Below are 27,711 nucleotides of genomic sequence, written 5' to 3'. Positions count from 1 at the left end.
GGCTTAAACAACTGCTTATACTCACTTTCATCTTCCTTTTCAGCATCCTCAGGTGGTTCTGTTGGGAACAACATTTCTTAGTTTCAAATTTATTATTTTGAGCCAACATCATAGCTAAATGTAAAGAGAACATTTATAAAATGTGAAATGCTAAAAAAAGGTTATTTTAAGGAAGAAAAAATGTTCTCCAATTTTAAGAAATTTCTAATACTCTTTAAAAATGGAAACAAGTACATGATTTTGTTGAAAGAGAACAACAAATGCAAACAGGCTTGCATTATCCAGAGCAGAAGAGAGAGTCTACATAGAGCCTATTTCAGTGGGGATTAATTTAAACTGTGCTTAGTTTTAAAGAGGCTAAAATTCCTAACAAGACTGAGAAAGTAATCATGTCAATATGATAAGAGTCCCAATCTTCATTTAACATTATTCCATATTAATGTAATATAAAAAAACAAATGTATTTATTTTCACCTTGTATGCTTTCTTCAAAGTAGTGTTCATTTATAGGCTCTTTACCTGCAATGGGGATACATTCAAAGGATACATGAAATTTTTTTTTAAATTACCTGTTTCATCTGGATGCACAATTCATGAGCAAGATGTCATTTACAGTGTAATTTACAAAAAGATGTTAGCTCAAAACCCTGTCAAGTTAATTGCCTTAAAATTAGTTTTAGATATTAACATGACCTAGAATCTCTCTGCCAAATTTCATAGATATACAACAAAATCATTTTCCTATTTTTTAATATGATTACCTTTTTCCGCATGCTATAAAAATATGGGCAAACAACTGGCTAGGCAGGCAGAACAGTGAAATTACTTATATACAGCAATTGTAAATGCACCAAAAACATTTTTGGTTACAAGCAGAGAAAAATTAACTTCACTCTCTAATCTTTCAGTAATGGTAACCTTGGATGTTACTTAAAAATATAGTTTTTTCAGAGTGAATTTTAAGTTAACTGTGCCCTAGTTTAAAAAACCAACTCCTTTTGGCTCTAACAACACTAAATAGTAGTTGGGGTTGTTGTCTCTCTATTTTGGCATTGGGGAGATTTAATTATATCTAAAGGTTGCTCTCCTAAAGCAGTTTACCTGCAGTTTCTTCTGTTTTTCCACTCTCCAGTTCTGCATATACTCAGGGGATATAATGTTATTTAAATTATTTTCATAAGTGCACATAAAAATACATTTAACATACTACTACATTTAACCCTGAGTCAATCCACCCATCCCCTACCCCCAATTCTCTCTACTCTTTTTTACTATTACTTTTATAGATAGGTAAGAGCTGCTACAGTGAATCGTACCACTGGTCCATATTCTAGCCCAATATTCAGTGTCCTGTGTGAGCTTCAGAAAATATATGAAATCTTGCTTTAGGCAGCTCTGGGATTATCTATTCCTAATACCAGGTTGCCTCTGAACTCCTTTATTGGTAGGCCCTGTCTACACCACACAGTTCTATAGATAAAAGGCAGCTTTTGTCAATAAAACTGCAGGTATACACACTGCCAACTGAATTCATCTGCTGTGTTGATATAATAAAACCAACCTGATGAGAGGCATAGAGCTTTTTGCAATGTAGTTACAGTACCCAGCATCAGAGTAGACAAAGAACTTCTTACACTGTCATAGCTGGCCTCCAAGTATCATCCCACAATGCCCACCATTTGAACTCTGCTGTCCCACAGCCAACTTCATAGCTGTGCACTGCTCCTCATTTTTTAAAGCCCCAGGAACTTTAGAAACTGCTCTTCCTGTTTGCTTTTCTGGTTCTCCTGAGCCTGTGGGGGAGAGGAGCCTATGTATCTGTGGCTGCATCTATGGGGAGAAATCAGTGTAGGGACACAGGGGGACAGCACCACAAAGAATGCCCTACACATACTACCACCCATCCTATACATCTAACTTCCAAGGGCACTGCAGAGATTAAATACGACAGCCAAACACAGAACCCTATGAAACCCATGATAGCGGAAACAGGCAGGCAGGCATGCAACCACACTTGACACACAATATGCCAACATACACACTCAGATACCTACCCCACCTCACCACACAACTTTTCACTCATTTCTCCCAACATACACTTCTGTGGACTTCTAATGTTACTGTTCAGCAATGTCAGTTTGGTCACATTATCGAGTGCTACTTTGAAAAGTGACTTAAAATATGTTGCTTTTGAGGTATACCCAGCAAACATTACAAAGTTTACAGCACAGCATAACAAACCATGCCAGGCTCAACACACTACAGCAGCACCCATTACAGTGTCTCCATGTTAAAATGCTCCTTCGAGGCCTCCCTCAGCCAAATAGCACTCTTCTTCCAATTAACTCTTTTTATAGCCTTGTGTTTATAATGCACAGCACACCACCCTGCAGCCAGTTGCACAGTGAGATAGCTATCCATGGTACATTGTTCTCTGTGTCGATGCAACAGCTGCTATTATGGATGCATTTTGCCAACGAAAGAGGCATAATGTGGATAGGCAACAATGGTTTAATTACAGAAATGGCTGTACACTGACTTAACTCTTTTTAAACCTTAAGGCTGGAGCCTTAACCTCCTCCAAAAACAGTTAATCAAAACAAATTAAACTGTCAGTATTATTATCATCCATATAAACACCAGTCTCTCTTTGAAACTTGTGACATTTTTGGCTCTGAAGATATCCTGTAGCAATGAGTTCTATTCTTGGATTATACACAGTGTGGAAAAAATATTTCCTTTTCTAAATTTGCCAATTCTAATTTAAAATTAAAAAGTGATCTTGCTACCTTTTAATCTAACCAACTGTCTCATTCTTATGAGAGAGACAGGGAAAACAAGCTCATGACCTACCATCTCTATAACATTTGCTATATTAGATACAGGAAGTCCCTGGGTTACGTACAAAATTGGGACTGTAGGTTTGTTCTTAAGTTGAATTTGTATGTAAGTCGGAACTGGTATGCTAAGCTGAATTTGGATGCAAGTCGGCCTCGGCGCGGGGAGTTTTTTTAAAGTGGCCCCGGCGGCGCTTCGCATCCCCTTCCCCCGCCCCCGGTCTCTGGAGCTGGGGCCAAGTGTGCCCCGTGCGCCCCGACCGGCCGCTGCAGCGCCCAGAGGCCACAGCCCAGCGCAGGGCCGGGTGTTTAACGGCTGAGGCGGATTCCCCTTTAAATCTCCCCACCATCCCCCCCCCCCCCCCCCAAGGTCTCCCTCTTACCAGCTCACTCCTCTCCCTCCCTCCGCCTCTTCCCGCGAACGGGACTCCCAGCCCAATCCCACAATGCACCGGGCGCTGAATGGAAATGCCGCTGCCGGGGCGCAGCTAGTGCGGGGTGCCTCCCCCACTGTCGCTGCCTCCGACGGCGCGGGGGGCGCTTCCCCCCAGCAGACCAGGGAGTCGCGCAGCAGCTTTGCTCTGCCTCGGGCTTTCTGGAATTAGCCGCTGATCAGTTTCAGCAGCGGCTGACTTGGGAACACCTGGGGCAGAGCAGCTGGGGTGCTGACGGGTTGGTCCATTAGCGCCGAGGAGCGGCGTTGCGGGAGCAACTCGGCAGCACTCCAGCTGCTCTGCCCCAGGTGTCTCCGATTCAGCTGCTGCTGGTCAGTTTCAACAGCGGCTGAATCTGGATACCTGGAACAGAGCAGCTGGGGCGCTGCCGGGTTGGTCCCACCGCCCACGTCCTCCGTGGCGAGAAAAGCCGCTCCGCGTCTCCCTGGTCTGCTGGGGGGGGGGGGGGGGGCTAGCTCCGCGTCTCCGTGGTCTGCTGGGGGGAAGCGCCCCCCGCGCCGCCGGAGGCAGCGACAGTGGGGGAGGCACCCCGCACTAGCTGCGCCCCGGCGGCGGCATTTCCATTCAGGCAGCGCAGAGGGAGACCTGCGGGGGGGGCGGGGGGGGAGGGGCAGGCGGGGAGATTTAAAGGGGAATCCGCCTCCGCCGTTAAACACCCAGCCCTGCGCCGGGCTGCGGCCTCCAGGCATCCCGCACTAGCTGCGCTCCCCCCCCCCCCCCTCGTTTGTAACTAGGGAGCCGACGTAAGTCGGATTGATGTAACCCGGGGACTTCCTGTACTTTCATTGTGGCTATTCTTAATTTGCCATCTTCAAAATCTAAACAGAATCTTTTCAACCACCTCTTTTCATGTGGAAAGGCCTAAAAGAAGCCTCATATTCCTGAATATAGCACACTGAGTCCCAAAAAAATAAACTTATTGATGCTGCCAAGAGGGTACAGAGACCAATGAAGGGCCTCTACTGGTGAAAGCAGGATTAATGGGTCAAAGCAGAGCAACTAGTGGCAGCTCCAAATGGTTTTGATTGAACGTTCTGTAGCTCCTTACCTGACTGCTGTCAATAAGCAATGGCTTGGAAGGTTTTAGGGCTAAGGTAATGGTAGCAGGCAGCACAAAACCAGTAAGTGGAAGGGAGTGGTGCTAAACTACCACAAAACAGCTGCCAGAGCAAGCCCTCCAAGAAGCTTTGAGTTACTGAAGTTCCCAACCTGTCTCTTAGTGATGAGACCTGAAGGATAAGAACCCTTTGAGGCTATTATCTTAAAAAACATGCTTCATCTCTTAGCCCTCAAAATATTGTTCATAAGTAAAGTCTCATTATCCCAACCATTAGCTGAAGAGAATAATCCATCTTTTCCACCACCCAAATTATATTCTGATTGAGGTTATTTGCAACTTTCTGACATAACTCAGATTCCACACAATAATACACCTGGATTGTAGGTTGAAATTGAAGTTGTTTGGGTAGCATTAACTAAGTAGTATCTAAAGTTTAATGCTTAATTATTCTTAATTTAAACTAAAATATTATAATGTTTAATTGGTATTTACAGTTTAACATCACTTTAATCACATGTTTATGAACCAAAATATCTTCCCAGGTATCCAAAATAATAGTATTATCTCTACCTGTATCTTGAGTCTCAGGCTCTTCTCCATATTTTGATTCTAAAAACCAAAAGAAACTAATATCAATCAAAAGTTCGGAGGGGATCTGATTTAGCAAAGCATTCTAAAACATAACATAGATCTCATGTGATAAACATAGATGACAGAATTGGAATGCATCTAATCAATGAAGTGTATGCAGTGTATTTCCCAATAAAAGTTCTGGGGCCTGTCTATGCAGCAGCTCTAAATGCACAGAGCCTTTACTAAAATCAGGGGGAAGTCCGCACATGGAGCAATCATAACTGGACACATGGAGCAATCATAACTGGATTAATGTCCCATTAAAAATAAATAAATCAAGAGCTCTATGAATGTTCAAAAAGGGTTCTCTCATTCAACCAGATAAGATGAAAAAGTTACATTTCAGGACACTGATCCAAGCAGAGATAAATACTCAGAACAATCATCGTTGATATGCAGAATAGATTTATACATAATTTAAGAGCCATTTTTTTCTTTCAAGTCTTTGGAGAGGAATGACTAATTGTCTGAAAGGCTTTATTATTCTGCTGTCAGGCAGATTAGAATTTTAAGAATTGTCTATTTATTACATAGCGGTTCTAATATGTTGCTGATGTTAAGCATCAACTGATGAGCATCCAGACCAATATATTTAGTTTATGTTTTCCAGGCTCTCTCATTGAGGAAAGGGATGTGAGGTGAAAGGAGGGTCTAGTTTTACAAAAAAGAAGAAGGTGAAATATTAAAATGGCAGAACAAGCCAAATTTATCATGATCAATATGTTCACTAAAGGTAACAGTTATACAATGTTCATGGATGGACACGATAATATAAATTTAAATACTGAAAAAGTTGATGGAGTCCTTAAACTCTAAGAAGAAATGATACTCTCCCCCCAGTGAAATACAACTTTTTAACCACGTGATATAAAAAGACGTCTTCTCGTACACTACCTTCATGATGTTCAAGGGCATCTTCCAGTGCTAATTCATCTAAAAAGAAAGATGCATTTACTTGCTTTGCTTAGAATAATCGATCAAAAACTCAAGGAACACAGCAATAACCAAAAATAGTCTGAGGATAAACATTTAACCCCACTACAATTATATTCCTGATAGGAATGCTAATAGTATTTGTAATCATGAAATCTTATGTTTAATAGGGATAAGATGCAGTTAACTGGCTAATTGAGTAGTCAAAAATTCTATCAGCTACTTGATTAGTTGATACAGGAAGGCAACCCAGCTCAATCCAAGCTCGCACTGGATCCGGGACATACCCCTGCTGTGGCCTGGGCCGCAGCAAACAGGGGCTGCTGCCCACAGTGGGCCCAAGCTTGCCGCGGACAGAGACTGCTTGTGGTATCTGGAGCAGCCTCTGTCCACCGCAGCAGTGCAGGGGAGAGGGCAGACGGCACCATGGAGATGGTGCTGGTGGAACCGCCTGCTGCTTCCCCACCCGCTTGCTGCGTCTGATACAGAGGCAGCAAGGGGTGGGGTGCAATGGGTAGTTGACTATTTGCCTACATCTCAAATGTAGAACTAATGTAGTTTTATAAATAAGTATCCATGTCCACACTCTATAATAGGAGTCCCCAGTCATGGAAATATTTTATGCAGATGCTTTAAGCACATGAGCAAGCAGCCTTATTAACTTTGGTGGGATTATTTCCATAAATCAAATGAAGCATATGTGTATTTGTAGGATTGGAACCTAGAGAATTGAATTTATAACTATAAAGCAAATAAGCATTAAAAAAAAAGATAAGATTTTTGTATTTAACAAAATGTTTCTTAATAGACAACACTTCCCCCCCCCCCCCCCTTCATTTCTCTTGTGGTATCAGAAACAGGGTAAGAATTATTTCAAGATGAAAGAAAGGATAAAGTTATGAACCTGATACTGTTTTGCAAACTATATATTTTTTAGATGAGATTAGGGGTTTGGGTGATAAAGATAACAGCTGACACAGTATATTTAAGACTTCTGCAAGTCATGCGATACTATGTGAAATGGCATTTTGATTAAAAATAGTACTAAACAAAGTGGTGCATATTAATTGTATTAAAAACTGGCTGACAATTGAAAAAATAATTAATTAGGACTCGTCAACTGGGGATACTTCTAGTGTAGCCTTTCCTGAATCTGCTCTTGTCTTAGTGCTATTTAATATCTATCAGAGATCTGGAAGAAAATGCAGGATCTTTACCGATACAGTTTGCAGATAAAGCAAAGACTGATGAAGTCATAAATAAGGACGGGTCATTAATATAAAGGGATTGGGATTATCAAATAAACTGGACTCACTTGAACACTTTAATGTAGCCAAATGCAAGGTAATACATTGAGGAAAAATGAACAATGGTTAGACTTACAGAAAACGAGGGGACTACACCCTGGAAAACAGAAACTCCAAAGGAACTTAGAGAACATGGTGGATAAGAGAAGGTTACTCACGCTGATAGTAACTGATGTTCGAGACGAGTATCCCCATAAGTGCTTCACATTAGGTTGGTGCACCGCCGTCATGCCTTAGATTGGAGATTTCAGAGCAGTGTTCCCGGGGACCATGCATGTGTGTGCAGTCACGTGCTCTTACATGGCAGGCATTGCACATGCACAAGCCCTCCATCCCCCCAGTTCCTTCTCTACCCCAGAACAATGCCTATGAGAAGGCCAGAATCACGAAATAGAGAGGAGGGAGGGTGGGTTGTGGAGTACCCGCAGGCACAAACATCTCGAAAACATCACTTATTATCAAGGTGAGTAACCTCTTCGAGAGAGAGAAAGATGTCCCCATGGGTGTGCCACACTGGGTGACTACAAAGCTATTTCTTGTTAGGGAGGTAGGGGCTTTGGATCTTGCAGAAATGCAATGGAAAGGACTGCCTTAGCAAGTTTCAGATTGGAGAGAGGACACTGGATAAGTGCATAGTGCTTTGCAAATTTGTGGTCAGACAACCATGTAGCAGCTGTGCAAATGTCTCTTGTAGGTACTCTGCGGAGGAATGGTATTGAGGGGTAGCCATGGCTCTGGATGAGTGTGCCATTATTCTGTCTGGAGGGGGGCACCTCTGATTGTATCAAGCTCTGTTGTTCCCAATCTGAAATCCAGTGGGAAAGCCACTGCGATGAGACATCCTGGCCCTTATTGTGGTTTGCTATCAACACGAACAGTCTTGGAGATGCTCAAAAAGTTTAGTTTGTTGCAGGTAAAAAGAAAGCACTCTGCGCAGGTCAAGGTGTGCATTTTCATCTTGAAGGAACTGGCATTGTCGATTGGGGGAAGAAGGTGGGAAGGTGTATTGTCTGATTGAGGTGGAAGGATAAGTATACCTTAGGAAGGAATTTGGGATAGGTACATAAAATGACCTTGTCTTTAAAAATGGTGGTGCATGGGTGATCAGACATTAGGGCTGCGACCTCTCCCACCCATCTCGCCAAAGTAATGGATATGAGGAAAACAGTTTTAATGGATAAATGTAATAGTGAGCTGGTGGCCATTGATTCAAAAGGTGGCCGAGTTAAAGCGTTCAGTACTAAATTCAGGTCCCACAGTGGTGTTGGTGGATTGATGTCCAGATAAAGTGCCTGAAAACCCTTTAAAAACCTCTTAATGAGTGGACGTGCAAATATGGATGAGTCATCTATCTTAGAGTGGAAGGCAGTAATAGCAACAAGATGAATTTTAATGAAACTTACTGTGAGGCCTGTTTAAGATGCAGAAGGTAATCAAAGATAGTTAAGGAAGATGTTGAATGTGCTAGTTGGTGGCGCACATACCACGTTGAGAATCTCTTCCATTTCTGAAAGTAAGTCTGAAGTAGTTCTGTGCCCTACTGCGTAGAAGGACTGTCTGTACTTGTTCTGAGCAAGTCAATTCTAGCTCAGAGAACCATCCAGAAGCCACGCATTTAGGTGTAGTGAGTGGAGGTTAGGGTGGGTTGGGTGGCGTGAGGGCCCGGATGAAGGAGATCCTTGCTGTAAGGTAAATGGATCGGTGACGCACGGGGCATCGCCTTTAAAAGGGGAACCATGGTTGGAGTAGCCATGCTGGGACTATAAGTATTAGGTGGGCTTTGTCTCTCCTTGTCTTGTGGACTACCTTATTCAATAGGGTTATAGGAGGAAACGCGTTTGTTAGATGGAATGACCAGCTGATGAGGAAGGCATCTCCCACTGATCCCTTGCTGATGCTTGCCCTGGTACAGAATAGGCAACATTTCTTGTTGGATTGCGTGACAAATAGATCTATGGTGGGGTGACCCCACTGTCGGAAAATGTCTGCCAATGCGTGTGGCCACTCACGTTCGGTCGGAAGGGTTCTGCTGAATGCCTCTGCCATTGCGCTCAGGGTGCTTGGAAGGTGCACCACAATAATATTTATGTTGTATTTCAGGCACCAGTTCCAAAGTGCTATGGCCTCTGTGCAAAGTGCTCGAGATCGTGCTCCGCCTTGACATTTTATATAAAACATTGCTGCAACATTGTCTACGTACAGTCTTACGTGACTGTTGGCAGTGAACGAGAGGAATTTGGTCATGCATTCCTGACCGCATGGAGTTCCAGAATGTTTATATGTAGGTTCTTATCGCTGCTGGACCACAGACCCTGGGATGTGTGATGTCATGGGTGCGTGCCCCATCCTGTATGAGATGCATCTGTTGTCATAGAGACAGATGGTTCTGGTGGGTGGAAGGGAACTCCGGAACAAAGGTTCTGTGGATTCAACCACCACTGTAGGGATTCCTTTACTACCACTAGGAGATCTAGGGATTTGGGTAATAGGTCTGTAAACGTGCCCCAGCCAGCTCTGTAAACATTTCATGTGAAGGCAAGTATTGTTGACAACGAAACAGTACGCTGTCATGTGCCCCAACAGCCAAAGGCATTTGAATGCGGATGTGTGGAAACTGGATCATAAGGTTTTCACCAAGGCCAAAATTTTTTGTAAACTGTCTGTAGAGAGGAATGTGGTAGCCCTTGTTTAGTCAAGGCATGTTCCCTATAAATTGTATCTTTTCTGTAGGAGATGGCGTTGATTTGGCATCATTCACTTGCAGGGTGAGGTGTCAGAATAGGTGTATTGTGATTGACAATGATCGTCACGAAATGTGTGAGCGTGCTTTGAGGCAGCAGTTGTTCAGGAAAGGAAATATGATGATGCTTTGCTCTCTCAGATATGCTCAGAACCTTTGGAAAGATCCTCGGGCCATAGAGAATCCGAATGAAAGTACCTTGTATTGGTAGTGTTGAGAATCTACAAAGAAATGAAGATCTTAAGAAGAAATGATCTTAAATAAAGAAAACTTAAGTGAGCAGGGTGGATGGAAATATTCAAGTATGCAACTTGCAAGTCGAGAGACTAACATCAATCACCTTGTTCCATCACCAGTAATATAGTGGCAAATGTTACCATCTTGAATTTTTCTTTCTGAACGAATTTGTTGAGTGCCCAGAGGTCTAAGATGGGTTTCCAACCTTCTGATCTTTTTTCCATCAGGAAGTAGTAATGGGAGTAAAACCCTTTGCCCCTAAATTGTTTCGAAACTGGTTCAATCGCATCTATGTCCAAGAGATGCTCTACCTCTTTTGAAGTAGAATCCAGTGAGAGTGGTCCCTGTAGGAGGACTGTGAAGTGGGGTGTAAACAGGGTAGACACCAACTGAATAAGATAGCCTCTCTCAATTACCTGGAGGACCCATCTGTCAGAGGTTATACATTGCCAGTTGTTGAAGAAGGGTAACAGTCAATGATGGAACAAGTTTTCTTGTGATGATGCCGCTGGAATAGGTGAGAGGCTCTTACGACCCTCAAACTGATATTCAAATTTGCTAACTGGACTGCTGCAACTGTTGTGAGTTCGTAGAAGAAGGGCATCATTGAATTCTGCCTCAGCCTCTTCTGTTGGAGTTGGTCTTGTCTGCTGTAATGTTGAGCATATAGAGGATATTACGGTCTTGGGTAGTGCTGATACCTATATTGTCTTCTCCTATTGCCTTCTGCCCAGTTGTGGATTCCTAAAAAATGAAGCGTAACTCTGGAATCCTTAATGGAATGGAGAATTTCATCGGTGTTAGCTCCAAACAACTTCTGACCGTCAAAAGGAAGATCTTCTACTGTAGATTGGATCTCTCTGGGGAAGGGAGTAGAGTTAAACCATGAAGCCCTTCTCATGACTACAGCTGTTGCTATCAATCATGCAATAGCTTGCAATGCTGTTCTGGCAATCGTGTGACCCTCTGATACTAACGCTTGTACTGTTGTCTTTTAGCCTCAGGAATATCTGCGATAAAGTCGTTAAGTTTGGTGTAATTTCTGTAGTCATATTTGCTTAATAGAGCCGCATATTTAGAAATGCAAAATTGTAAAGTGGAAGACACGCATATTTTGCGAACAAAGGAGTCAAGTCTTCTGCAATCATGGTCCAATGGAGTGGACTGACATTGTTGCTGTTTGGTTTTCTGTTGTGTAGTCTCCAGCACAAAAGAGTTAGGTATTGGGTGAGTAAAGAGAAATTCAGATCCCTTGGGTGGAACATAATACTTTTTACCAGTAAATTGAAAGAACGCGGCAGTTTTTTCGACCACGCGTCTCGGCTGTCCCGCTGCCTGCAACTTCCGCGGCTTTGCTCTGCGTCTCCCTGGTCTGCTGCCCCCCCCCCCCCCCAGCAGACCAGGGAGACGTGGAGCAGCTTTTCTCGCCCCGGAGGACGCGGGTGGCGGGATCGCGGCGCATCTGGGCGTCCCGCCACTTGAGTCCTCTGGGGCGTGAAAAGCCCCGTTCCTAACTGCGGATCTGACGTAAGTCGGATCCACATAACTCGGGGACTGCCTGTATATAAAAAATACAAATAATTTGTAATAGGAAGAACTTAATAGTGTACGAACCTGAAACTTCTAGCTCTTCTACATCCATTAAATGTTCATATGGATCTGTAAAGTAAGAAATAAGCTGTTTTTTCATACTTAATGAAATAAGCTGTTATTTTCATGAGTGGCCATATTCTGCTCTCAATCACTGCATACAACCCCCAACATGTTTGTGAACATAGGGACAACAAACCAACTGAATGAACAAACTGAGGCCCTGCAACTGCATCTGTTCTGTGATTCGATTCATGTATGTCGGATAGTAAAATTCCACACAGAACATGTTTTTTTATGAATAGACAGACTAAGACAACAAGAGAATGAGCTGAGAAATTTAACAAAAATTTCAAAACCTGATTACAAAAGGAGCCAGCTAAACTGCAATTCATTTGCAAATTCAACACCATCAACTTAGGACTGAATAAGGATCTCAAGTGGTTAATGAATTACAAAAAATTTCCTCTCTGGATATTCACATCTCCACACCAAATGCTGTGAATGACCCATTTCTACCCTGATTTAATTAGCTTTATTAACATAAGCAACTTCTTCCTTGCTATCTATACCCCTGCTTCTGTAACTTCCACTCCAATTCATATGATGAAATGGGTTTTTCCCCACGAAAGCTTATGCCCGGATAAATCTGTTAGTCGCTAAGGTGCCACAGGACTCCTTCCTTGTTTTAACATTAGATTAGTGACATCTATTTTACTTTTCTGTTTTTATTTTCATCAGTAAGGCAAAAAAAATAGTGTGCCATTAAGAAAAAAAAAAAGTATTTGTACCGGGAATATCAACTTCTTCAGGCTCACGTACTCCGTGTTCTTCTACCTGATTGTGACTGTCAGTTTCTGAGCAACAACAACGAAAGAATTATTTTCAGTTATTGTGTCAAATTTCAAATAGGCTTTAACCCAGCCCGTAAATTTCCACAGTAAGACCATTTGAAGAATAAAACAATGTGTAGGTAGAATGAAAAAAATCTAAAGGAATCAAAAAATTATCTTGTTTAAAAAAAGCTTAAGACAATAGGATCAGTTAATATGGTAGTAATTAAAATGCACTAATTTTGTTTTGATTTGCAAAATATTTATATTTGGGAATAGCTTTTGTTTAATTTTAACATTTGTCACTGATCTATATCATACTGAAATTTAGACTGAGTCACACTCTTAAAAGGCAGGCATTACATACATCTAATAAATCGCAATGTACACTCTGATAGGTGAACAGAAGCATATTTGCTTGTGAATATTGACCTGTTCTGTTCTCAGTTAATGGTTTGTACACAAATGCAGTAACTAGCCTGTCACAAAAGAAAGGACTGAAAAAACATCAATAAGAATTTCTTTCTTGCTATACTAGGAATTTCCATTATAATAATTTTATTATTTTTACAAGAATCAACTAGAAACATTTTCATTGGTTCAGATACCTTCCTGAACTGGGGGTATTTCAGATGCTTCAGGCATTTCATCTTCTAATGCTACATAAAGGTCATCTGTTGTAGGAATTTCAAAAGTTTCTTCATATACTTCATCCTTCTCCAGTTGGTCATCATTTAATTCTTCCTCTGTACCTTCCTCATGCCTTTCTCCTGATTAACAATAAGTAAAGAAGACGTAAACACCATACCTAGCACCCCCTGAATTAAAGTTCCAGCAAATAATCCACATTCCATTTATCTCTAGTAGTTCTTAGGTCCAGTAATTCAGTAGGCTCTTATTAGAATGTACTTCTAAAATGCCTGTACATCAATCCACTGGAGAAACAGCTAGGAGGGAGAACCATTGTGACATGGCACCATCCCTATCCTTCCTTGCTATGGCAAGATGCAAAATTTTGAAACATTATTTGTAGACTGGTCAATAGGAGCAAAGTTACTCAGAACCTCTGAAAAAAAATCAAGCCAATCATCAGGCTTTGTCCTCTAAACCACAAGGGTGTTAACAACTTGCTGGCTATCTTCTCACATAGGGTTGACAGGAAATGCTGTGCACCATCATCAAGAATCTCTCTCAATTTTGTATGCTATTTATAAATTCCCCAGTGACTTATTGTCTGAAGTCATACCAGGCTGTGAATGAAGTGCTTCATGAAGAATGGACTGGATTTCCTCTTCTAATTCTGCTTCAACCTTCTTGTGCTCTAAATGGGTTATAAAATGTGTCAAAGATAGGTGAAAAGCACAACAAAGTTTATATTTTGAAACTATTGAAATTAGTTTGTAGTAAAAAGATGAACATATTCAGTAAAGCAACTTCTTGACCATATTAATTGACCGTAGTTTTCCTTTCACCTCTAATTAACTGGATTGAGGTAGGATGTGAGATAAAACAGGTTGCGTTTTTTAAACAGTAAAACTGAAGAGCTTCCAAAAGATTTGCCAGGCTTCTAGCACAGTTTTACTGAAGATTAACTGAAAGCCTATGTTTTATGCTTTAGTATGTCAAGATCATTAACTTTTCTGTATATTTTTAGGAGACAGTATCACTACTGACTCCAGATAATTGCATTCCAGCTGCCATATAGTAATTATCAAGAACTCTCTGGTTTCAACCTATGCAGAAACATTTACTGCAACATACACAACAAAAAACAAAAACAAAACATCCCACATACCTTTTAAAAATTAAAATGGCAGGCACCGAAAAGAATTTAAAACAGCTTTAAGTAGCAGCAAAGCTCTGTATCTTACCCACTTCATTATTACTTTTAATGGTTCTCAAAACCTACATTATTTTAAATCCCTTAAATAAAACACTCTTACCTTATGGGCAATGGTGTTTGTGTGTCAGGCTGTAGAACAGCAAAATACTATCCAAGATAATGAGGTGGGTTTTTTTGTAAAAATAACAGGCAAGTGGTGTCAATTTCTCCAATGTTAAGACCTCCAAGTACTTGATGTTTTTACACAACTGTCCTATTTCTGACCCATTTACTTATGGTAAAACCTTTGTTCCACTCTCTCTCCCTTCTCCCCAATCCCCCCCATCTATATTAAAAATTGTTTCAGCTAATTGGCTCTCATTAGGTCCATAAAAGGCTATTAGCCAGGGGATAAAATGGTGTCCCTGGCCTCTGTTTGTCAGAGGCTGGAGAGGGATGGCAGGAGACAAATCGCTTGATCATTGTCTTCGGTCCACCCTCTCTGGGGCACCTGGTGCTGGCCACTGTCGGTAGACAGGATACTGGGCTAGATGGACCGTTGGTCTGACCCAGTACGGCCATTCTTATGTTCTTATTGCAGCAATTCTACAGCTCCATAACTGTGAAAACACAATATTTTCCAATATTATTTTTTGCTTCCTTTATCATCTCATCTTCCATGTGATGGATACACAAACGGATTACCACAGTTAGGTATGGGCAACTGCATATGTGCATATACACCTAAGTCACTTACTGTGCACAGGCTAAACCAAAAACATCCAAGATGCACCTCACCACTTTGTGCTCAACTACAAGGTGAATACAAGAATACCCAATTTTAATGACGATAGCAAGTTATGAACACCTGTATGCACAATAGCATCTCCCTACGCTTTCATTATTTGGCACATATTGTTACTCTAGATACTATTTCTTCTTACAGCACACAGAGTCTGGATAAAGGTTGAGCATTTTCAAGTCATCAGATCATTTTAAGTTCCAGAAAGATGAGTCCAGGGATTTCAATTTAGAATTTCAGAAAAATACAGTGCTCGATCAACTGAAGATAATTTCATATTATGAAGTGTGTATCTATAAAGATACACACACACACACACACACCCCTACCTATATATTTAAAGATGAGATATGGAAAGAAAATACTAATTTATTAATCTTTCCATGAATTTTATTCTGAATTTGAAATTTAAACATAACAAAAGGTAAACAAAATATTAACTAATAAGTCTTAGTAAAACCAATAAGCCTTCAATACCATCTGGTTCTTCAGTTTTATACATACTGAGCATATACAACAAATTCATGTCAAGCTGAGCAATTTAAGCTTCTCAAAAGATTAGAATATTACTCGTAAAATGGATTAATTTTTCAGAAAGGAAGTCCTTGTCCAGAGCCTAGCCCACAGTTGCTCAACCTGAAGAATTTGTCTGAGCCAAGAAAAACTGAATAGGTGTAATATTTAGTGCTGAACATCAGTGCTGAGTATTTAGTGATTGCCGAATAGTCTGACTAAATTAATACAGTAAACTGAAATTAAGATAATTGGCAAATTGCTGGGAACAGAAAGAACACTTTTTTTAATCTGTAATGAAAGGTCATACATTACATCAACAGACACAAACCATAATTCAAGTGTACTGTGTGCCTTATGTTTTCATGTGCAATTTAGCAGACACCTTACCTGAAGTAACGAATGACTGCTCGGCAGGTTGAATGGACTCCTCAGATTCTGCTGGTGTTGACTGTGCTGGGACAGATCTTTCTTTAAGTCCTGCATTTTTCAGTTATAAAGTTAACTTTAGGCTTTTTTGGTCTTGATTTCATTATATCTCAGTATGAGATCATCTTGATTCTATTGTCAATAAATCAAAGCACCTCAGTGGACAGTGTGAGCACCTCAGCATCTATTCTAGAAATATACTGTTCTAAGTTACTTAAGAGTACATTCTCTGCAAAGACAAAAATTAATCCTCTCAACATGAATAAGAATATATACACATGAGATTAGAAAAATGGGTAAAGATGCCCAAGCTTCTTTTATTGGTTTAAGTTTATTGAACAAAATCCACAATGATTTAAACACATCACAATTATGCATTCATAGGTTTTGCAAAATACTATATGCTAATAAAAACAGATATTTCTTTTCACTTCACCCTTTTCTAATATTTGGAAATAGGTGTGTTTGTGTGATATTTAAGGTTGTCTTATCTTGAGTTCCTCTAAAAACAGTCATAGCACATAGTTCATTACAATTGAATAGGCTTATAAAAATAGCTCAATAAATTCTAAAGAAAGCTATGAGCATAGCTTTACCTTTGGATTCAGCAATTGATCCTTTAGTTCTCAGTCCACAAATCAAGTCCATAAGTACTACAGCAAAACTACAATTACAAAGTTCTGGGATAAAGGTTCCCCTAATGTAGGAAGAGTTGCTGTCTAAATTAAATAAGTGTCTCTGGATCTCACCATGATGAAAACAAAGGAGCTGTAAACATACAGTGATCAGCATCAGGGTTAAAAGGATCACAGAATTTCTAGGTGAGAAGACCAACTAGTCCCATCTTTCATGTGTCCAGTGCAGATTTGTTAAACTTCCTTATGCTAAGTTTTAGAAAGTAACAAGTTAAAGGTTTGAACCACTTATATTGAGAACAATCAAGAAAAATATCCTGACAATAAACCTAAATTTTCTGTTTTTATAAGGACATCTACACAGCAACATTATTTCAAAATGACTAGCATTACTTTGAAATAACTTAGTCCACCTCCACACAGCAGGCAGTTATTTCAAAATTAATGTCAAAATACTGTCAAGCTGAAGGACTTCTTACTCGTACTCCTGTAACCCTCACTGTAAGAGGAGTAAGGGAAGTTGGAGGAAGAGTGCTCTATTTCAAAATTAGTGCTCTGTAGATGCTCCCAATTTTGAAATAAGCTATTTCAAAATCAGCTATGCAATTGACATAGCTCAATTTATGTATCTTATTTCGAGTTACGCCCTGCTGTGTAGGCACGCTCTAAAAGAATTGTTACTCAGTAACCACACTACAAGATCTATCTGTACATGTCCTGTGTTGTTCTCACTGAAACACTTAAAATTGTATTCTCTCACATTAATAAAAACATTCCTAAAGTGCCAAACTCATAAGATTTGAAATTGATTATACATCAGATTTGTTTTATGATTAACGAAATCCAACATTACTCCCTGAACAGGGTTCATTAATAGGACTAATTTTTGATGTCTCAACTTAAGGAAGGAGCAGTGAAAACTTTAGGTCCCTCAACAATAAGGATGTAAAAATCCGGTTTAATATGTTAACCAGAGAACTATACATTTAACCATTAACCGGCCCACTGTGTAGTGGGCAGGGAGCCACTAGAACAGCCCCCTACCTGCAGCACAGCAAGCCCGACTGGGCTGGAACACCAGTTAACTGGTTACACCAGTAAATATGGCAGTAGGACAATGCTTACCAGGTAATCAATTACCCTTTACATCCCTAATCTGGACTAGGGATGTTAAAATATGATTAAAACAGGTAACCATGTAACTGCTGAAAATCTCATTGGTTACAAGCTGCAGGCTCTGCAGTATAAAGCTTAGCCACCTGTGAAACCTTCCCAGGAGCAGGGCCTGTCAGCCTGGCTCCCAGGGAGGTGGCTTCCTTTGCCACTGGGAAGTCTCCTCTCCAGGAGCCAGCTGAGTCTGACATCATTAACCAATAAACACGGGCTTATCCGTTAAACTGTTACACTCTAACATCCCTACTCAACAAAACTTCCAGTGTTCCTAGACATCTTAGATTATATAGGTTTTTAAATTTATTTTCAACAGAACTTAGTCAAAATTGATACTAAATGAACAATTAAGACAGAGAAATGACCAAGTAGTTCAGCAGCTCTGTGAGATCTAATAGTCACAAGCACAGCTGAAATTAGTCAGTACTTAAAATATCTGAAGCCTGATTATTTAAAAAACTGCCGTTCATCACTTTGTATACTAACTTCTACTCATTTTTAAAAAGGCAATTTAGACTTCTACTACAGAGTCTAGAAAAAAAATCTCAGATTTAGATCTTTCAAAATATCAACAGTTTACAATCTTGGTAGATCTACAGAGCACAAAATGCATGTTAAAGTATGTGCCTATGTTTTGGTTTCGTCGCTTCAGGTTCTCCCTTTGTCTTTAAGTATAAACTGGCAGAGCAACAGATGTGTTGTAATTATGCAATGGCAAATCAGGAAACAAACAGATTGCTCCAAAGTGAACTACAGGCAGTCCCCGGGTTACGTACAAGATAGGGACTGTAGGTTTGTTCTTAAGTTGAATCTGTATGTAAGTCGGAACTGGCGTCCAGATTCAGCTGCTGCTGAAACTGACCAGCGGCTGACTACAGGAAGCCCGAGACAGAGTTGCTCTGCCCCGGGCTTCCTAGAATCAGCCGCTGATCAGTTTCAACAGGCTGAATCTCGACACCAGTTCTTACATACAGATTCAACTTAAGAACCCCAGGCGTCCCAAAGTCAGCTGCTGCTGAAACTGATCAGTGGCTGATTCCAGGAAGCCCGGGGCAGAGCAACTCTGCCTCGGGCTTCCTATAGTCAGCGCTGGTCAGTTTCAGCAGCAGCTGACTTGGGGACGCCTGGGGCAGAGCAGCTTGGGTGCTGCTGGGTTGTGCGGCGCTACTGGACCAACCCAGCAGCACCCAAGCTGCTCTACCCCAGGCGTCCTGATTCAGCCACTGCTGAAACTGACCAGCAGTGGCTGAATCAGGACGCCTGGGGCAGAGCAGCTGGGGTGCTGCCGGGTTGGTCCAGTAGCGCCAGCAGACCAGGGAGATGGGGAGCAAAGCCGCGGAACACGCTGGCAGCGGGGCAGCCGCGGCGCGTCTGGGCTGTCCGCTGCCCGCGTGCTCTGCGGCTTTGCTCCCCGTCTCCCTGGTCTGCTGGTCTCCAGCAGACCAGGGAGACGGGCAGCAAACCCCGTTCGTAACTGCGGATCCGCAAATCCAAAGCTAAAAAGATGAGCATTACATATTTGTCTTCCCCCCCCCCCCCCCTCCACCCCACACACACACACACACACTATATACATGGAAACCAAGCAACTTTAAAAAAACTGACTACATCATTTGGGTCACTCTACTGCCACATATTTATGCAAGACAAAGTGACAAATGACCTCAGAATATGACAAAGGATCAACATCAACATCTTCCAAAAAGAAGGCAAACAATGTTGAACCATCTTCTGTTGTGATGTTCCTTGTAAGTAGAATTTCCCTGATTGAAACACTCTGCACATTTTATTTTGAAGCTCTTAAATATGCCTTTATATAAAAACAACTCTGATGGATTTAGATGTTTGATTTTAATGAAAGATGTTTTGAGACCCAATCCCATGTATTAGATTACAGAGCGAGAGTGTGATTTAACCTTTCACAACACCATGATCCTGTATGTTTATCCCATTTAAAACTATATACATATTGGTATTTACAGAAAAAAATTAGATTAACTATTAGAGAAAGAGGATAGTCTGAACTACATCAGAAATTGTAATGAAGCTGCTTTCAAACAACTGCATTTTAACTAATGTCCCATTGCTGCAAAGATCCACACATGCTTAACTTTATGCATGGGAATAATCCCAGTGAAATTAATGAGTCTTTCCATGTGTATAATCTTTGTAAGAGCGGGATTTAAGAGGATGAACTGTTTGTTTTGGGGTTTTTTGGGGGGGTTGAAGGAGGGTTAATTCTCAATATCACTCAATGTGTGCCATTTAAAAAATATATAAGAATATGTATAAGTATGTAACAGCTTTATTCACACTGAAGATTTTTTTATTTCAAATCTAGAAAGTTGCTTTTTTTGTATACAGAGGCTTCTGTTCCAAATACCCAGAAGGAGAGGAAAAAAAGCAATGTAAAATAATTGATGCTGTTAACTGCAATAGGGTCATTTGAATACTGGAACAGAGTGGAGGCATTCCTGATGTCTTTCTCCATGTGTACTTTTCATTGCATCAGACGAAAAAAATGTTGATGTGTACACCCTCAATCCATATACTGTGGGACATAGGTGTAATTTGCCAATAACATTACTTTAAATACCTAATTACAACAAAAGTATTTCTTGATAAAATATTTATCTTCACATCCAACAGCCTACAATGTAAGTGTTAATGCTGTTACAGAAACTTAAACTTAGGAGAAGTCTGGGCTTGTTATGCAAATCTCCATTTCCAAAAGAGGTTTAGATTATTTTTTTCCAGAGTTGTTCTGAGACATTTCTATATTAATTCTCACATTTTTGCTAATAACTTCTAAAATGTACCCTGATCAATGTGTATGTACTTTATTTCATTTTCCAAGTATTTAGAAAGTAATTAGTGAGATTTCAGTACTACAGGAGTGACCCTTGAGTATCATTTTCAGATTTTGTTTTAGTCTTGTAACTTTATTATGCAATTCATTCAGCATAAAATCAGGTCTCCTGTTCAATAAAGTCGGGATTTATAAAGTATCTTATAATATGCCAACTATGAATTAAGTATAGATTTTGTAACATATTGTAATACACTATTTCTAAAGACAGTTTGTAACATCCTATTTACTCCACTTAATAAGACTGCGATACTTCACACTGTTCATTGCTAAAAACAAGAATAGCACCCAATTCAAAAAGTGAGCTAATCTATAGAAAAAGAACACCTAAAATTATTGTAGGAATAAGTTATTCTATTAGTGGCTGCAATACACAAGTTAGCTCTCTACTACAGTCCAGTCAAAATACAGATAATGGTACAATATCAGCTTCCTAAAAATTTGAGCAGCATGCAACAACTGCCATTTAGACAACTCAGTAACTGTCCAGATTTTCAAAAGTAGAAAGCATACAGAAGCTTCCACTGAGAAGAATCATGCTAGCTTTTGAAATCTGTGTCTCCCTCCGCCCTTCCCCCACAATTTAGGATGCTGAAAACTTTGAAAATCTTGCCTATAGTAAACTAATAAAAGTTTCAGACAAAAATGAAGTCTACAGTAATTTAGCATAATAATAGCAACAACAAACAAATGGTCACAGGACCACTAAAATACATTACAACACTCAAAAGCATCAAATTATAGACGTCAATGAAACACATTTTTATCAGAGTTTGCATTAAGGATGTTAATGACTAGTTGATTCCTCTCTCCCTTGCTGCCTCTGTCAGATAGGGGCAGCAAAGGGGGACAAAAGAGAGGTACTTCAAAGCAGCAGCACCGCACAGCTGATCCCCAGCTCAGCTGTGTGGCGCCACTCCTTTGAAACGCTCTTTCGGCGTTTCACAGCAACAGTGCTACGCAAAGCCCAGGGTCAGCCGCGTGGAACCCGCGGTCAGCTGGGGAGTCCCCACCTGACCCCGGACTCCGCATGGCATTTCAAATTGGCAGCGCAGAGTCTCCTGCTGACCCCGGGCTCTGTAAGGGTGCTTCCATTTTGAAATGCACAACAGCTCCCGCTGAGGACTCTTGTACATTTCAAAGATGGCATGGCCATATGCAACCCGAGTCAGTGGGACTTCATGCTGGCTCCAGGCTGCACATGGAGTTCTGCATTCCTCCTTCGAAATGGGGCTCTTGTACATTTCAAAGGAGGAATGCGGAAGTGTCTATCGACTAGTCGATGGAAATTCCATCAACAACTCGACTAGTAAATTAACAGCCAGTTACCATCCTTAGTTTGCATACTTTCTAATGAAATGAGAATTAAGAGTCTTACAACAGGAATTTTCTCCATTTAGGTGATGTCCAGATTATCCTCTAGTAATACATTAATAAATATTTGCATATGATCCACAAAGTTTTTGCACTTTTCACATATCTACAAGGAAAAGGTAAAATTTTACTACAAACTCAGAGCCATATATTTAAGGATTTGACTGTATGCAAAGTCAGATTTCAAAGCTACACCAACCATTTTTAATGTACAGGACTCGTCATCAAATACATTATGTTCACATTTGAGCTCCACAGCCGATATATTTCTTTGTGCTGTGTTTACAAATGCACGCACACAGAAGCAGTCTCATAACCTCTACTCACACTAATGGCTTTAAGAAAAATTATGGTACTAATACACTAAATTATGTCACCAAAGCACTATGTTTCTTTCCCCATCAAATTCCTATTGCTGTTTTTTCTTCTCATTTTCTTTTGCTAAATTTTCAGAAACTCCTGAAGGGATTTTAGCTATCTTTTTAGTTAGTTTGTCTTTCTCTAAGTTAGAAGGGGTAACCTCCTTTTCAGTGGCTGATTTTTTCAGTCTCCCCTGATGCTTTAGTCCTGATTTTTCATTTTCCTTGGCTTTGTCTTTTTTACCCTTGTCAGACTCTTTCCTCAATTTAGCCACCTCAACAACTTTCTTATCCTTTCGGTCAGCACCATCTTTTCCTTCCATGGTTTTCTTTTTCTCTGCTTCAACTTCTTTTTCCTTCTTCCTGGACGCTTCTTTCTCTCTCGTTTTCTTGAGTGGTTCTTTGATTGCTTCTTTTACTTTTCAGATTTCCATTTAAAAAAGGAAAAATGTTAATTTAAGAGCACCATTTTTAGATTGTGGAATACCAATTTTGGGCAAGTTATCTACACAACTCAATGTCAATTGCAGCTCCAAAGTGAATAATCTAAGAATACCATCCCATACTATTTTTCTCTCTTTTCTCTCTGCCCATCGAATGCTCACATAGCTAGCAGTCTATTTTTTATTCTAATTAAACCATAACAAAATTAATGAAATAATTGTGATGAAAGATCTCTTGATGCCTAACTACTTGTTAATTAGGATGGCAATTTAAAGCTATTAATACATCTATAAAACTAAACAAAATTAGATCCAAGTTTAGTACTAAAGTTTCAAACCATACAGCAGATGCAGAAAATAATAATCTTATATTAAACTGCTGAATTTTTCATTTCATACTTTAAGAAAATTATTTCTATTACTAATACTATGCATATATTTTATTATAGAACAATTGTGCTTTTTAATGACTGTACAATATCTCCATGATCCTGGTATTTTTAATCTTAAGATCAAGCAAGTATTGCATTTTAAGCTAAATTCTTTAAAATAAGGATCTGCTCATCAATTTTTCAGCCTCATGAAACAGCAAGCAATTTACAGTAACTAATACAGGTATCTACAATATAACACTTTAGGGACACTGTCACCTTAGTTAGGCCAAAGATTACCTAAAAATCAATACGAATAAGAAAAAGTTGAGAATCCAACAGAACTTTTAGTGAATTAAAACCAAAATGGCTATTACTAGAAACAGACTGTATGGAAAAGAAATGTGATCTGTCTGATTTCATTGTACAAATGGAAGGCAAATTAACATGATGAGAGGTAAATCTGCTTTAAAATTTTGGTGTTTTCATTACTATTTTAACTTGACATTGTCCCTTTTATACTTAGTTTTTCTCAGTTAATTTAAAATACAGAAGATTAGGACTGTAATGCAACAGCCAGGTAACATGCAAACAGCAGATCAACACAGCCTTAATTACTGAAAGTACAATTAAAAAAAAGAAATAGTTACAGTGGTATTCCTCATTTGAAATATAAAGTATTTGGTATATTAAACCAGTTGAATATTTCAAGAGAGGACAGAATATTTATGCTAATGTTTATCCTCACTTTGAAGAATTTAATATTTAATGTTCCTTAATATGCAGAAAAGACTATTCAGCAAAATAAAATTACTTACTTTCAAACTTTGTGCAAAAAAAAAAAAAAAAAAAAAAAAAAATCAATGCCAAAATAACCTTCCACTTTATGTAGAAACCTAAAAACTAGGCAAATATCTTGCTGACTATGACAGATTCAACATAGGGGGAAAAAAGCAGTTTACAGTCAGCCCTATTTATAACTACAAATAAAAGAAAGAAGTCTGGTCTCTCCTTATGCAAGAGCAATAGGAATTTTTTTTACCTACATACTTTAACTGAAGCAGTTATTCAATCCTTACTCAGGAAATTATCTCCTTGAAACCTACTGGAAGTTTTGCCAGAGTAAATAAGAGTGGAAGCCGTAATATAGTAGTATATTACTACCTGTTTTCCAATAGCTTCTCAAAACATTTTCTGCATATTAAAAGAATTAGATTCTTTCAATTCATAAAATTTATAATTCAACCACCATATATCCTCCCCAACAGGTTCTCCATGTGATGTAAATGGACTGAAAGCATTTCACATTCTTCCACTACAATACCAAAACATCCTTCAGGAGGAACCCAAAAAATTAGTAATTAAATGGCTCATTAATAATATTTTTGGAAACAGACATTTTCAAAACAAGTTATTACAAACACAATGCAAAATAAAGGCTATGAAATTCAGCTGGCATGCAAAGTTCATAAAAATAGTATTCATATGTGCATGAGAGCTTTCACCAGTATACAATTTTTTTTAAACCATCTTTCCACTGTAAATTCACAAAATTAATTTGGTGCTGTAGACCAGTGGTTCCCAATCTTTTTTATACTGCAGTCTGGCAAACCCATTCACAAACTTTTGGTGGATGGTAACATCTTATTTGCATATTTATTATGCAAATAAATATTCCAATAAAATGTTATGGATCCGCCAAAAGTCCCAGCCTCACCAGAGCGGCCAGCTGCCGCAGCTGAAGCCAGCTTTCAGTGTTTATGGGGTCCTGGTTTGGGGTAAACCCTGACTCCCTAGTGCCAACCCTAACCCCTAGAGCCCATCCACCCCTCCACTACTCCCCAGCGCCATGCACTGACCCAAGTCCCTATACCCAATGTCCCCAGTGCAAGTCCTGAATCCCAAATGCCTCACAGGCAATCTCCACCCCTTAGAGCCCACCACCACCACCACCAGACCCCCCCGCCCCATGCCAGCCTCCTGTTTCCAGAGCCCCACTCCATCCAGTGCCAGCCCCCAGTCCACAATATTAGCCCAGTGCCCAGAGCCTCCCAGTGCCAGCCCTGTCCCCATAACCCCCTCTACTTCTAGCCGGCCCTAAAAGCCCCCCCAAGCGCCAGTTCCTCACCCCAGATGCCCCAGTGCCTGTCCCCCACCGCTTAAAGCCCCACCACTTAGAGCTCTCCAGTACTAGCCCCGCCTCCGGAGTCCTCCAATACTGCTTCATCCCCAGAACCCTCCCAGTGCCAGCCCCTCACCTCTTAGAGCCTCCCAGCACTAGCCCCACCACTGGAGACTCCAGTGCCTGCCCTGCCATGCTCACCTAGCCCTGTGCTGCCTCCCAGCTGCCAGCTGAGCATTGCTTCCTGGGTCGCGGTTGCAGGGCTCTGCACAGCCCTCCTGTGGCACAGTAAGCCACTCTTCCGCATCCAGAAGACCCCGCTCCTGCTTGGCGCTGGTTGGCTGAGTGGCGGGGCAGGACATGCCTCTTTCAATAGCCGTGGCGAGAGGGAAGGCACTGGGCGGTGTACCCTAACCCAGCAGCCACCAGTACACAACCCGAAGGTTTCCTGCAAACAACCCTGGAAGTAATATCCAATTATAATGAGAACAACCACTAAACTCTATCAATCTCTAAACCACACTTAAAAATTACTGGATGAAAGTCTATGGATTATTTCACGCAAATTTCCAAACTATATGATACTAATACTCGCTCTTTTGCCTGGAAAAAAAAAAAAAAAAAAAAATCTATAAATCCTTCAAATATTTGAAAGCAAAAGATGTCATTGAAGAGGACTAGGAAAAAAGAAAAATGTATCTCTCTACATACACAATATGAAACAAAAGTGATATAAGACATAATCAACAAAATCATGCAAACAAACTTGCACAGTGTTTTTCAATCAATTTACATTTCATTAAATCCTGTATTAGAAAAAGCACTCAGCTTGGCTGCAGATTGATAACAGGAAACTGAAATTCTCACTGAGATAATTTGCACAATATTTGTTTCTTGCATCTTCAACTAAAATGACAACCATTATAGCTAGCATTAGTAGCCAGACTTCAATTACCTGGTTTGCAAAATTCATGCATTTCACGCATTAGCAATTATTTGCACAAAACCCACTAACAAAAAGCATTGAAGTACCTTTGGCCTTAGTTTTTCTCTTGTCTACCCCTCCTGGCTCCTCTCCTGATGTTTATAAGATGGAAACAGGTTGGGATATTCAATACATTAAATAAAAAACATACATATTTTACCAATCTAGTGCAACAAAATTTCATTTGTTCTTCATGGTAGTTAGAGTTTCAGATTTCTTCCAAATGCCAACCATTTCAAAATATATTTTGTGTTATATATTTGTTAAAATAAGAGCTCTTCATTATACTTCTGTTTGTTGCAGACAGCATGGATCGCAGGACTAAGCTCAAATTAAGATCAAATGTTCATGGAACAGATAAATGGTAAAATACCAAACATAAGCAGACCCCTGCACTCATCTCGCAACCTGGAAACAAAAAACCTTATAAGACCATTACCACTAAAGTGATGGTAGCCTTCCCTACCTACGGGCAAGCTTACTTCAGTAGATAAATTGTAAAATCTGCTACTATATAGACAATCAGTGAGTTGAACACCAAGTACAATGTGTGTGTCTTGGGCTACAAGTATTTTAATTGAAACAACTTTCAAACTACTAAATGAAACCACCAACACTTTCGACCTCTACAGTTAAGTTGGGTAATTTAGGCTGGAAAAAAAAAAAAAAACCTATTACATTGGAAAAGAATTTTTGAACTGCTAGCCCTACAAACTTAATCTGAGATCTGAAAGACAAACTGCATTCTCTACTTCTCATGCTTTAACATCAGTGATAACGAGACAGTTACTTACCTCGTAACTGTTCTTCGAGATATGTTGCTCATGTTCATTCCAATTAGGTGTGTGCGCACCGTGTGCGCGGATTCCAGAGCTTTTTCCCTTAGTTTTTTTCCCCTCAGAGTGGCGCTGGCATACCGGCACATATATACCCCTGCTGGGCCCTCATCCCCTCAGTTCCTTCTTGCTGGACTCCTCCAACGAAGAAGAGGCGGGTAGGATTTGGAATAGACATGAGCAATAATCTTGAAGGACAACAGTTACGAGGTAAATAACAGTTTTTTCTTCAAGTGCTTACTCATGTCCATTCCAATTAGGTGACTCCCCAGCCGTGACTTAGGAGGCGGGGTCGGAGACTAACACTGTTTACATGTTAACAGACTACAACACTGCCATGCCAATAGTTGCATCTG

General features: G+C 40.2%; 1 protein-coding gene across 10 annotated transcripts in view; it reads right to left on the bottom strand.

Moving 5' to 3' along the window:
- ASPH (aspartate beta-hydroxylase) overlaps positions 1–27,711 on the bottom strand; it is a 188,147-nt gene that overhangs the window by 100,473 nt on the left and 59,963 nt on the right. For 5 of the 10 annotated variants that reach the window (XM_075920632.1, XM_075920638.1, XM_075920634.1 and 2 more), the window contains 11 exons: positions 26,567–26,611; positions 16,153–16,242; positions 13,872–13,946; positions 13,234–13,395; positions 12,584–12,649; positions 11,817–11,861; positions 5,880–5,918; positions 4,923–4,961; positions 1,102–1,143; positions 475–519; positions 26–58 (listed from right to left, as the gene is read on the bottom strand). In XM_075920632.1, the coding sequence (XP_075776747.1) occupies positions 26–58; positions 475–519; positions 1,102–1,143; positions 4,923–4,961; positions 5,880–5,918; positions 11,817–11,861; positions 12,584–12,649; positions 13,234–13,395; positions 13,872–13,946; positions 16,153–16,242; positions 26,567–26,611 (681 nt within the window). The remainder of the gene's footprint in view (positions 1–25; positions 59–474; positions 520–1,101; positions 1,144–4,922; positions 4,962–5,879; positions 5,919–11,816; positions 11,862–12,583; positions 12,650–13,233; positions 13,396–13,871; positions 13,947–16,152; positions 16,243–26,566; positions 26,612–27,711) is intronic. The other 5 variants (XM_075920633.1, XM_075920636.1, XM_006113638.4 and 2 more) reach the window with 3 other exon arrangements.

The sequence above is a fragment of the Pelodiscus sinensis genome, chromosome 2 (genome assembly GCF_049634645.1).
Source record: "Pelodiscus sinensis isolate JC-2024 chromosome 2, ASM4963464v1, whole genome shotgun sequence".
Taxonomy (NCBI): domain Eukaryota; kingdom Metazoa; phylum Chordata; order Testudines; family Trionychidae; genus Pelodiscus; species Pelodiscus sinensis.
Note: the sequence above shows the minus strand (reverse complement) of the source record. Positions and strands in the feature narration are given on the sequence as shown.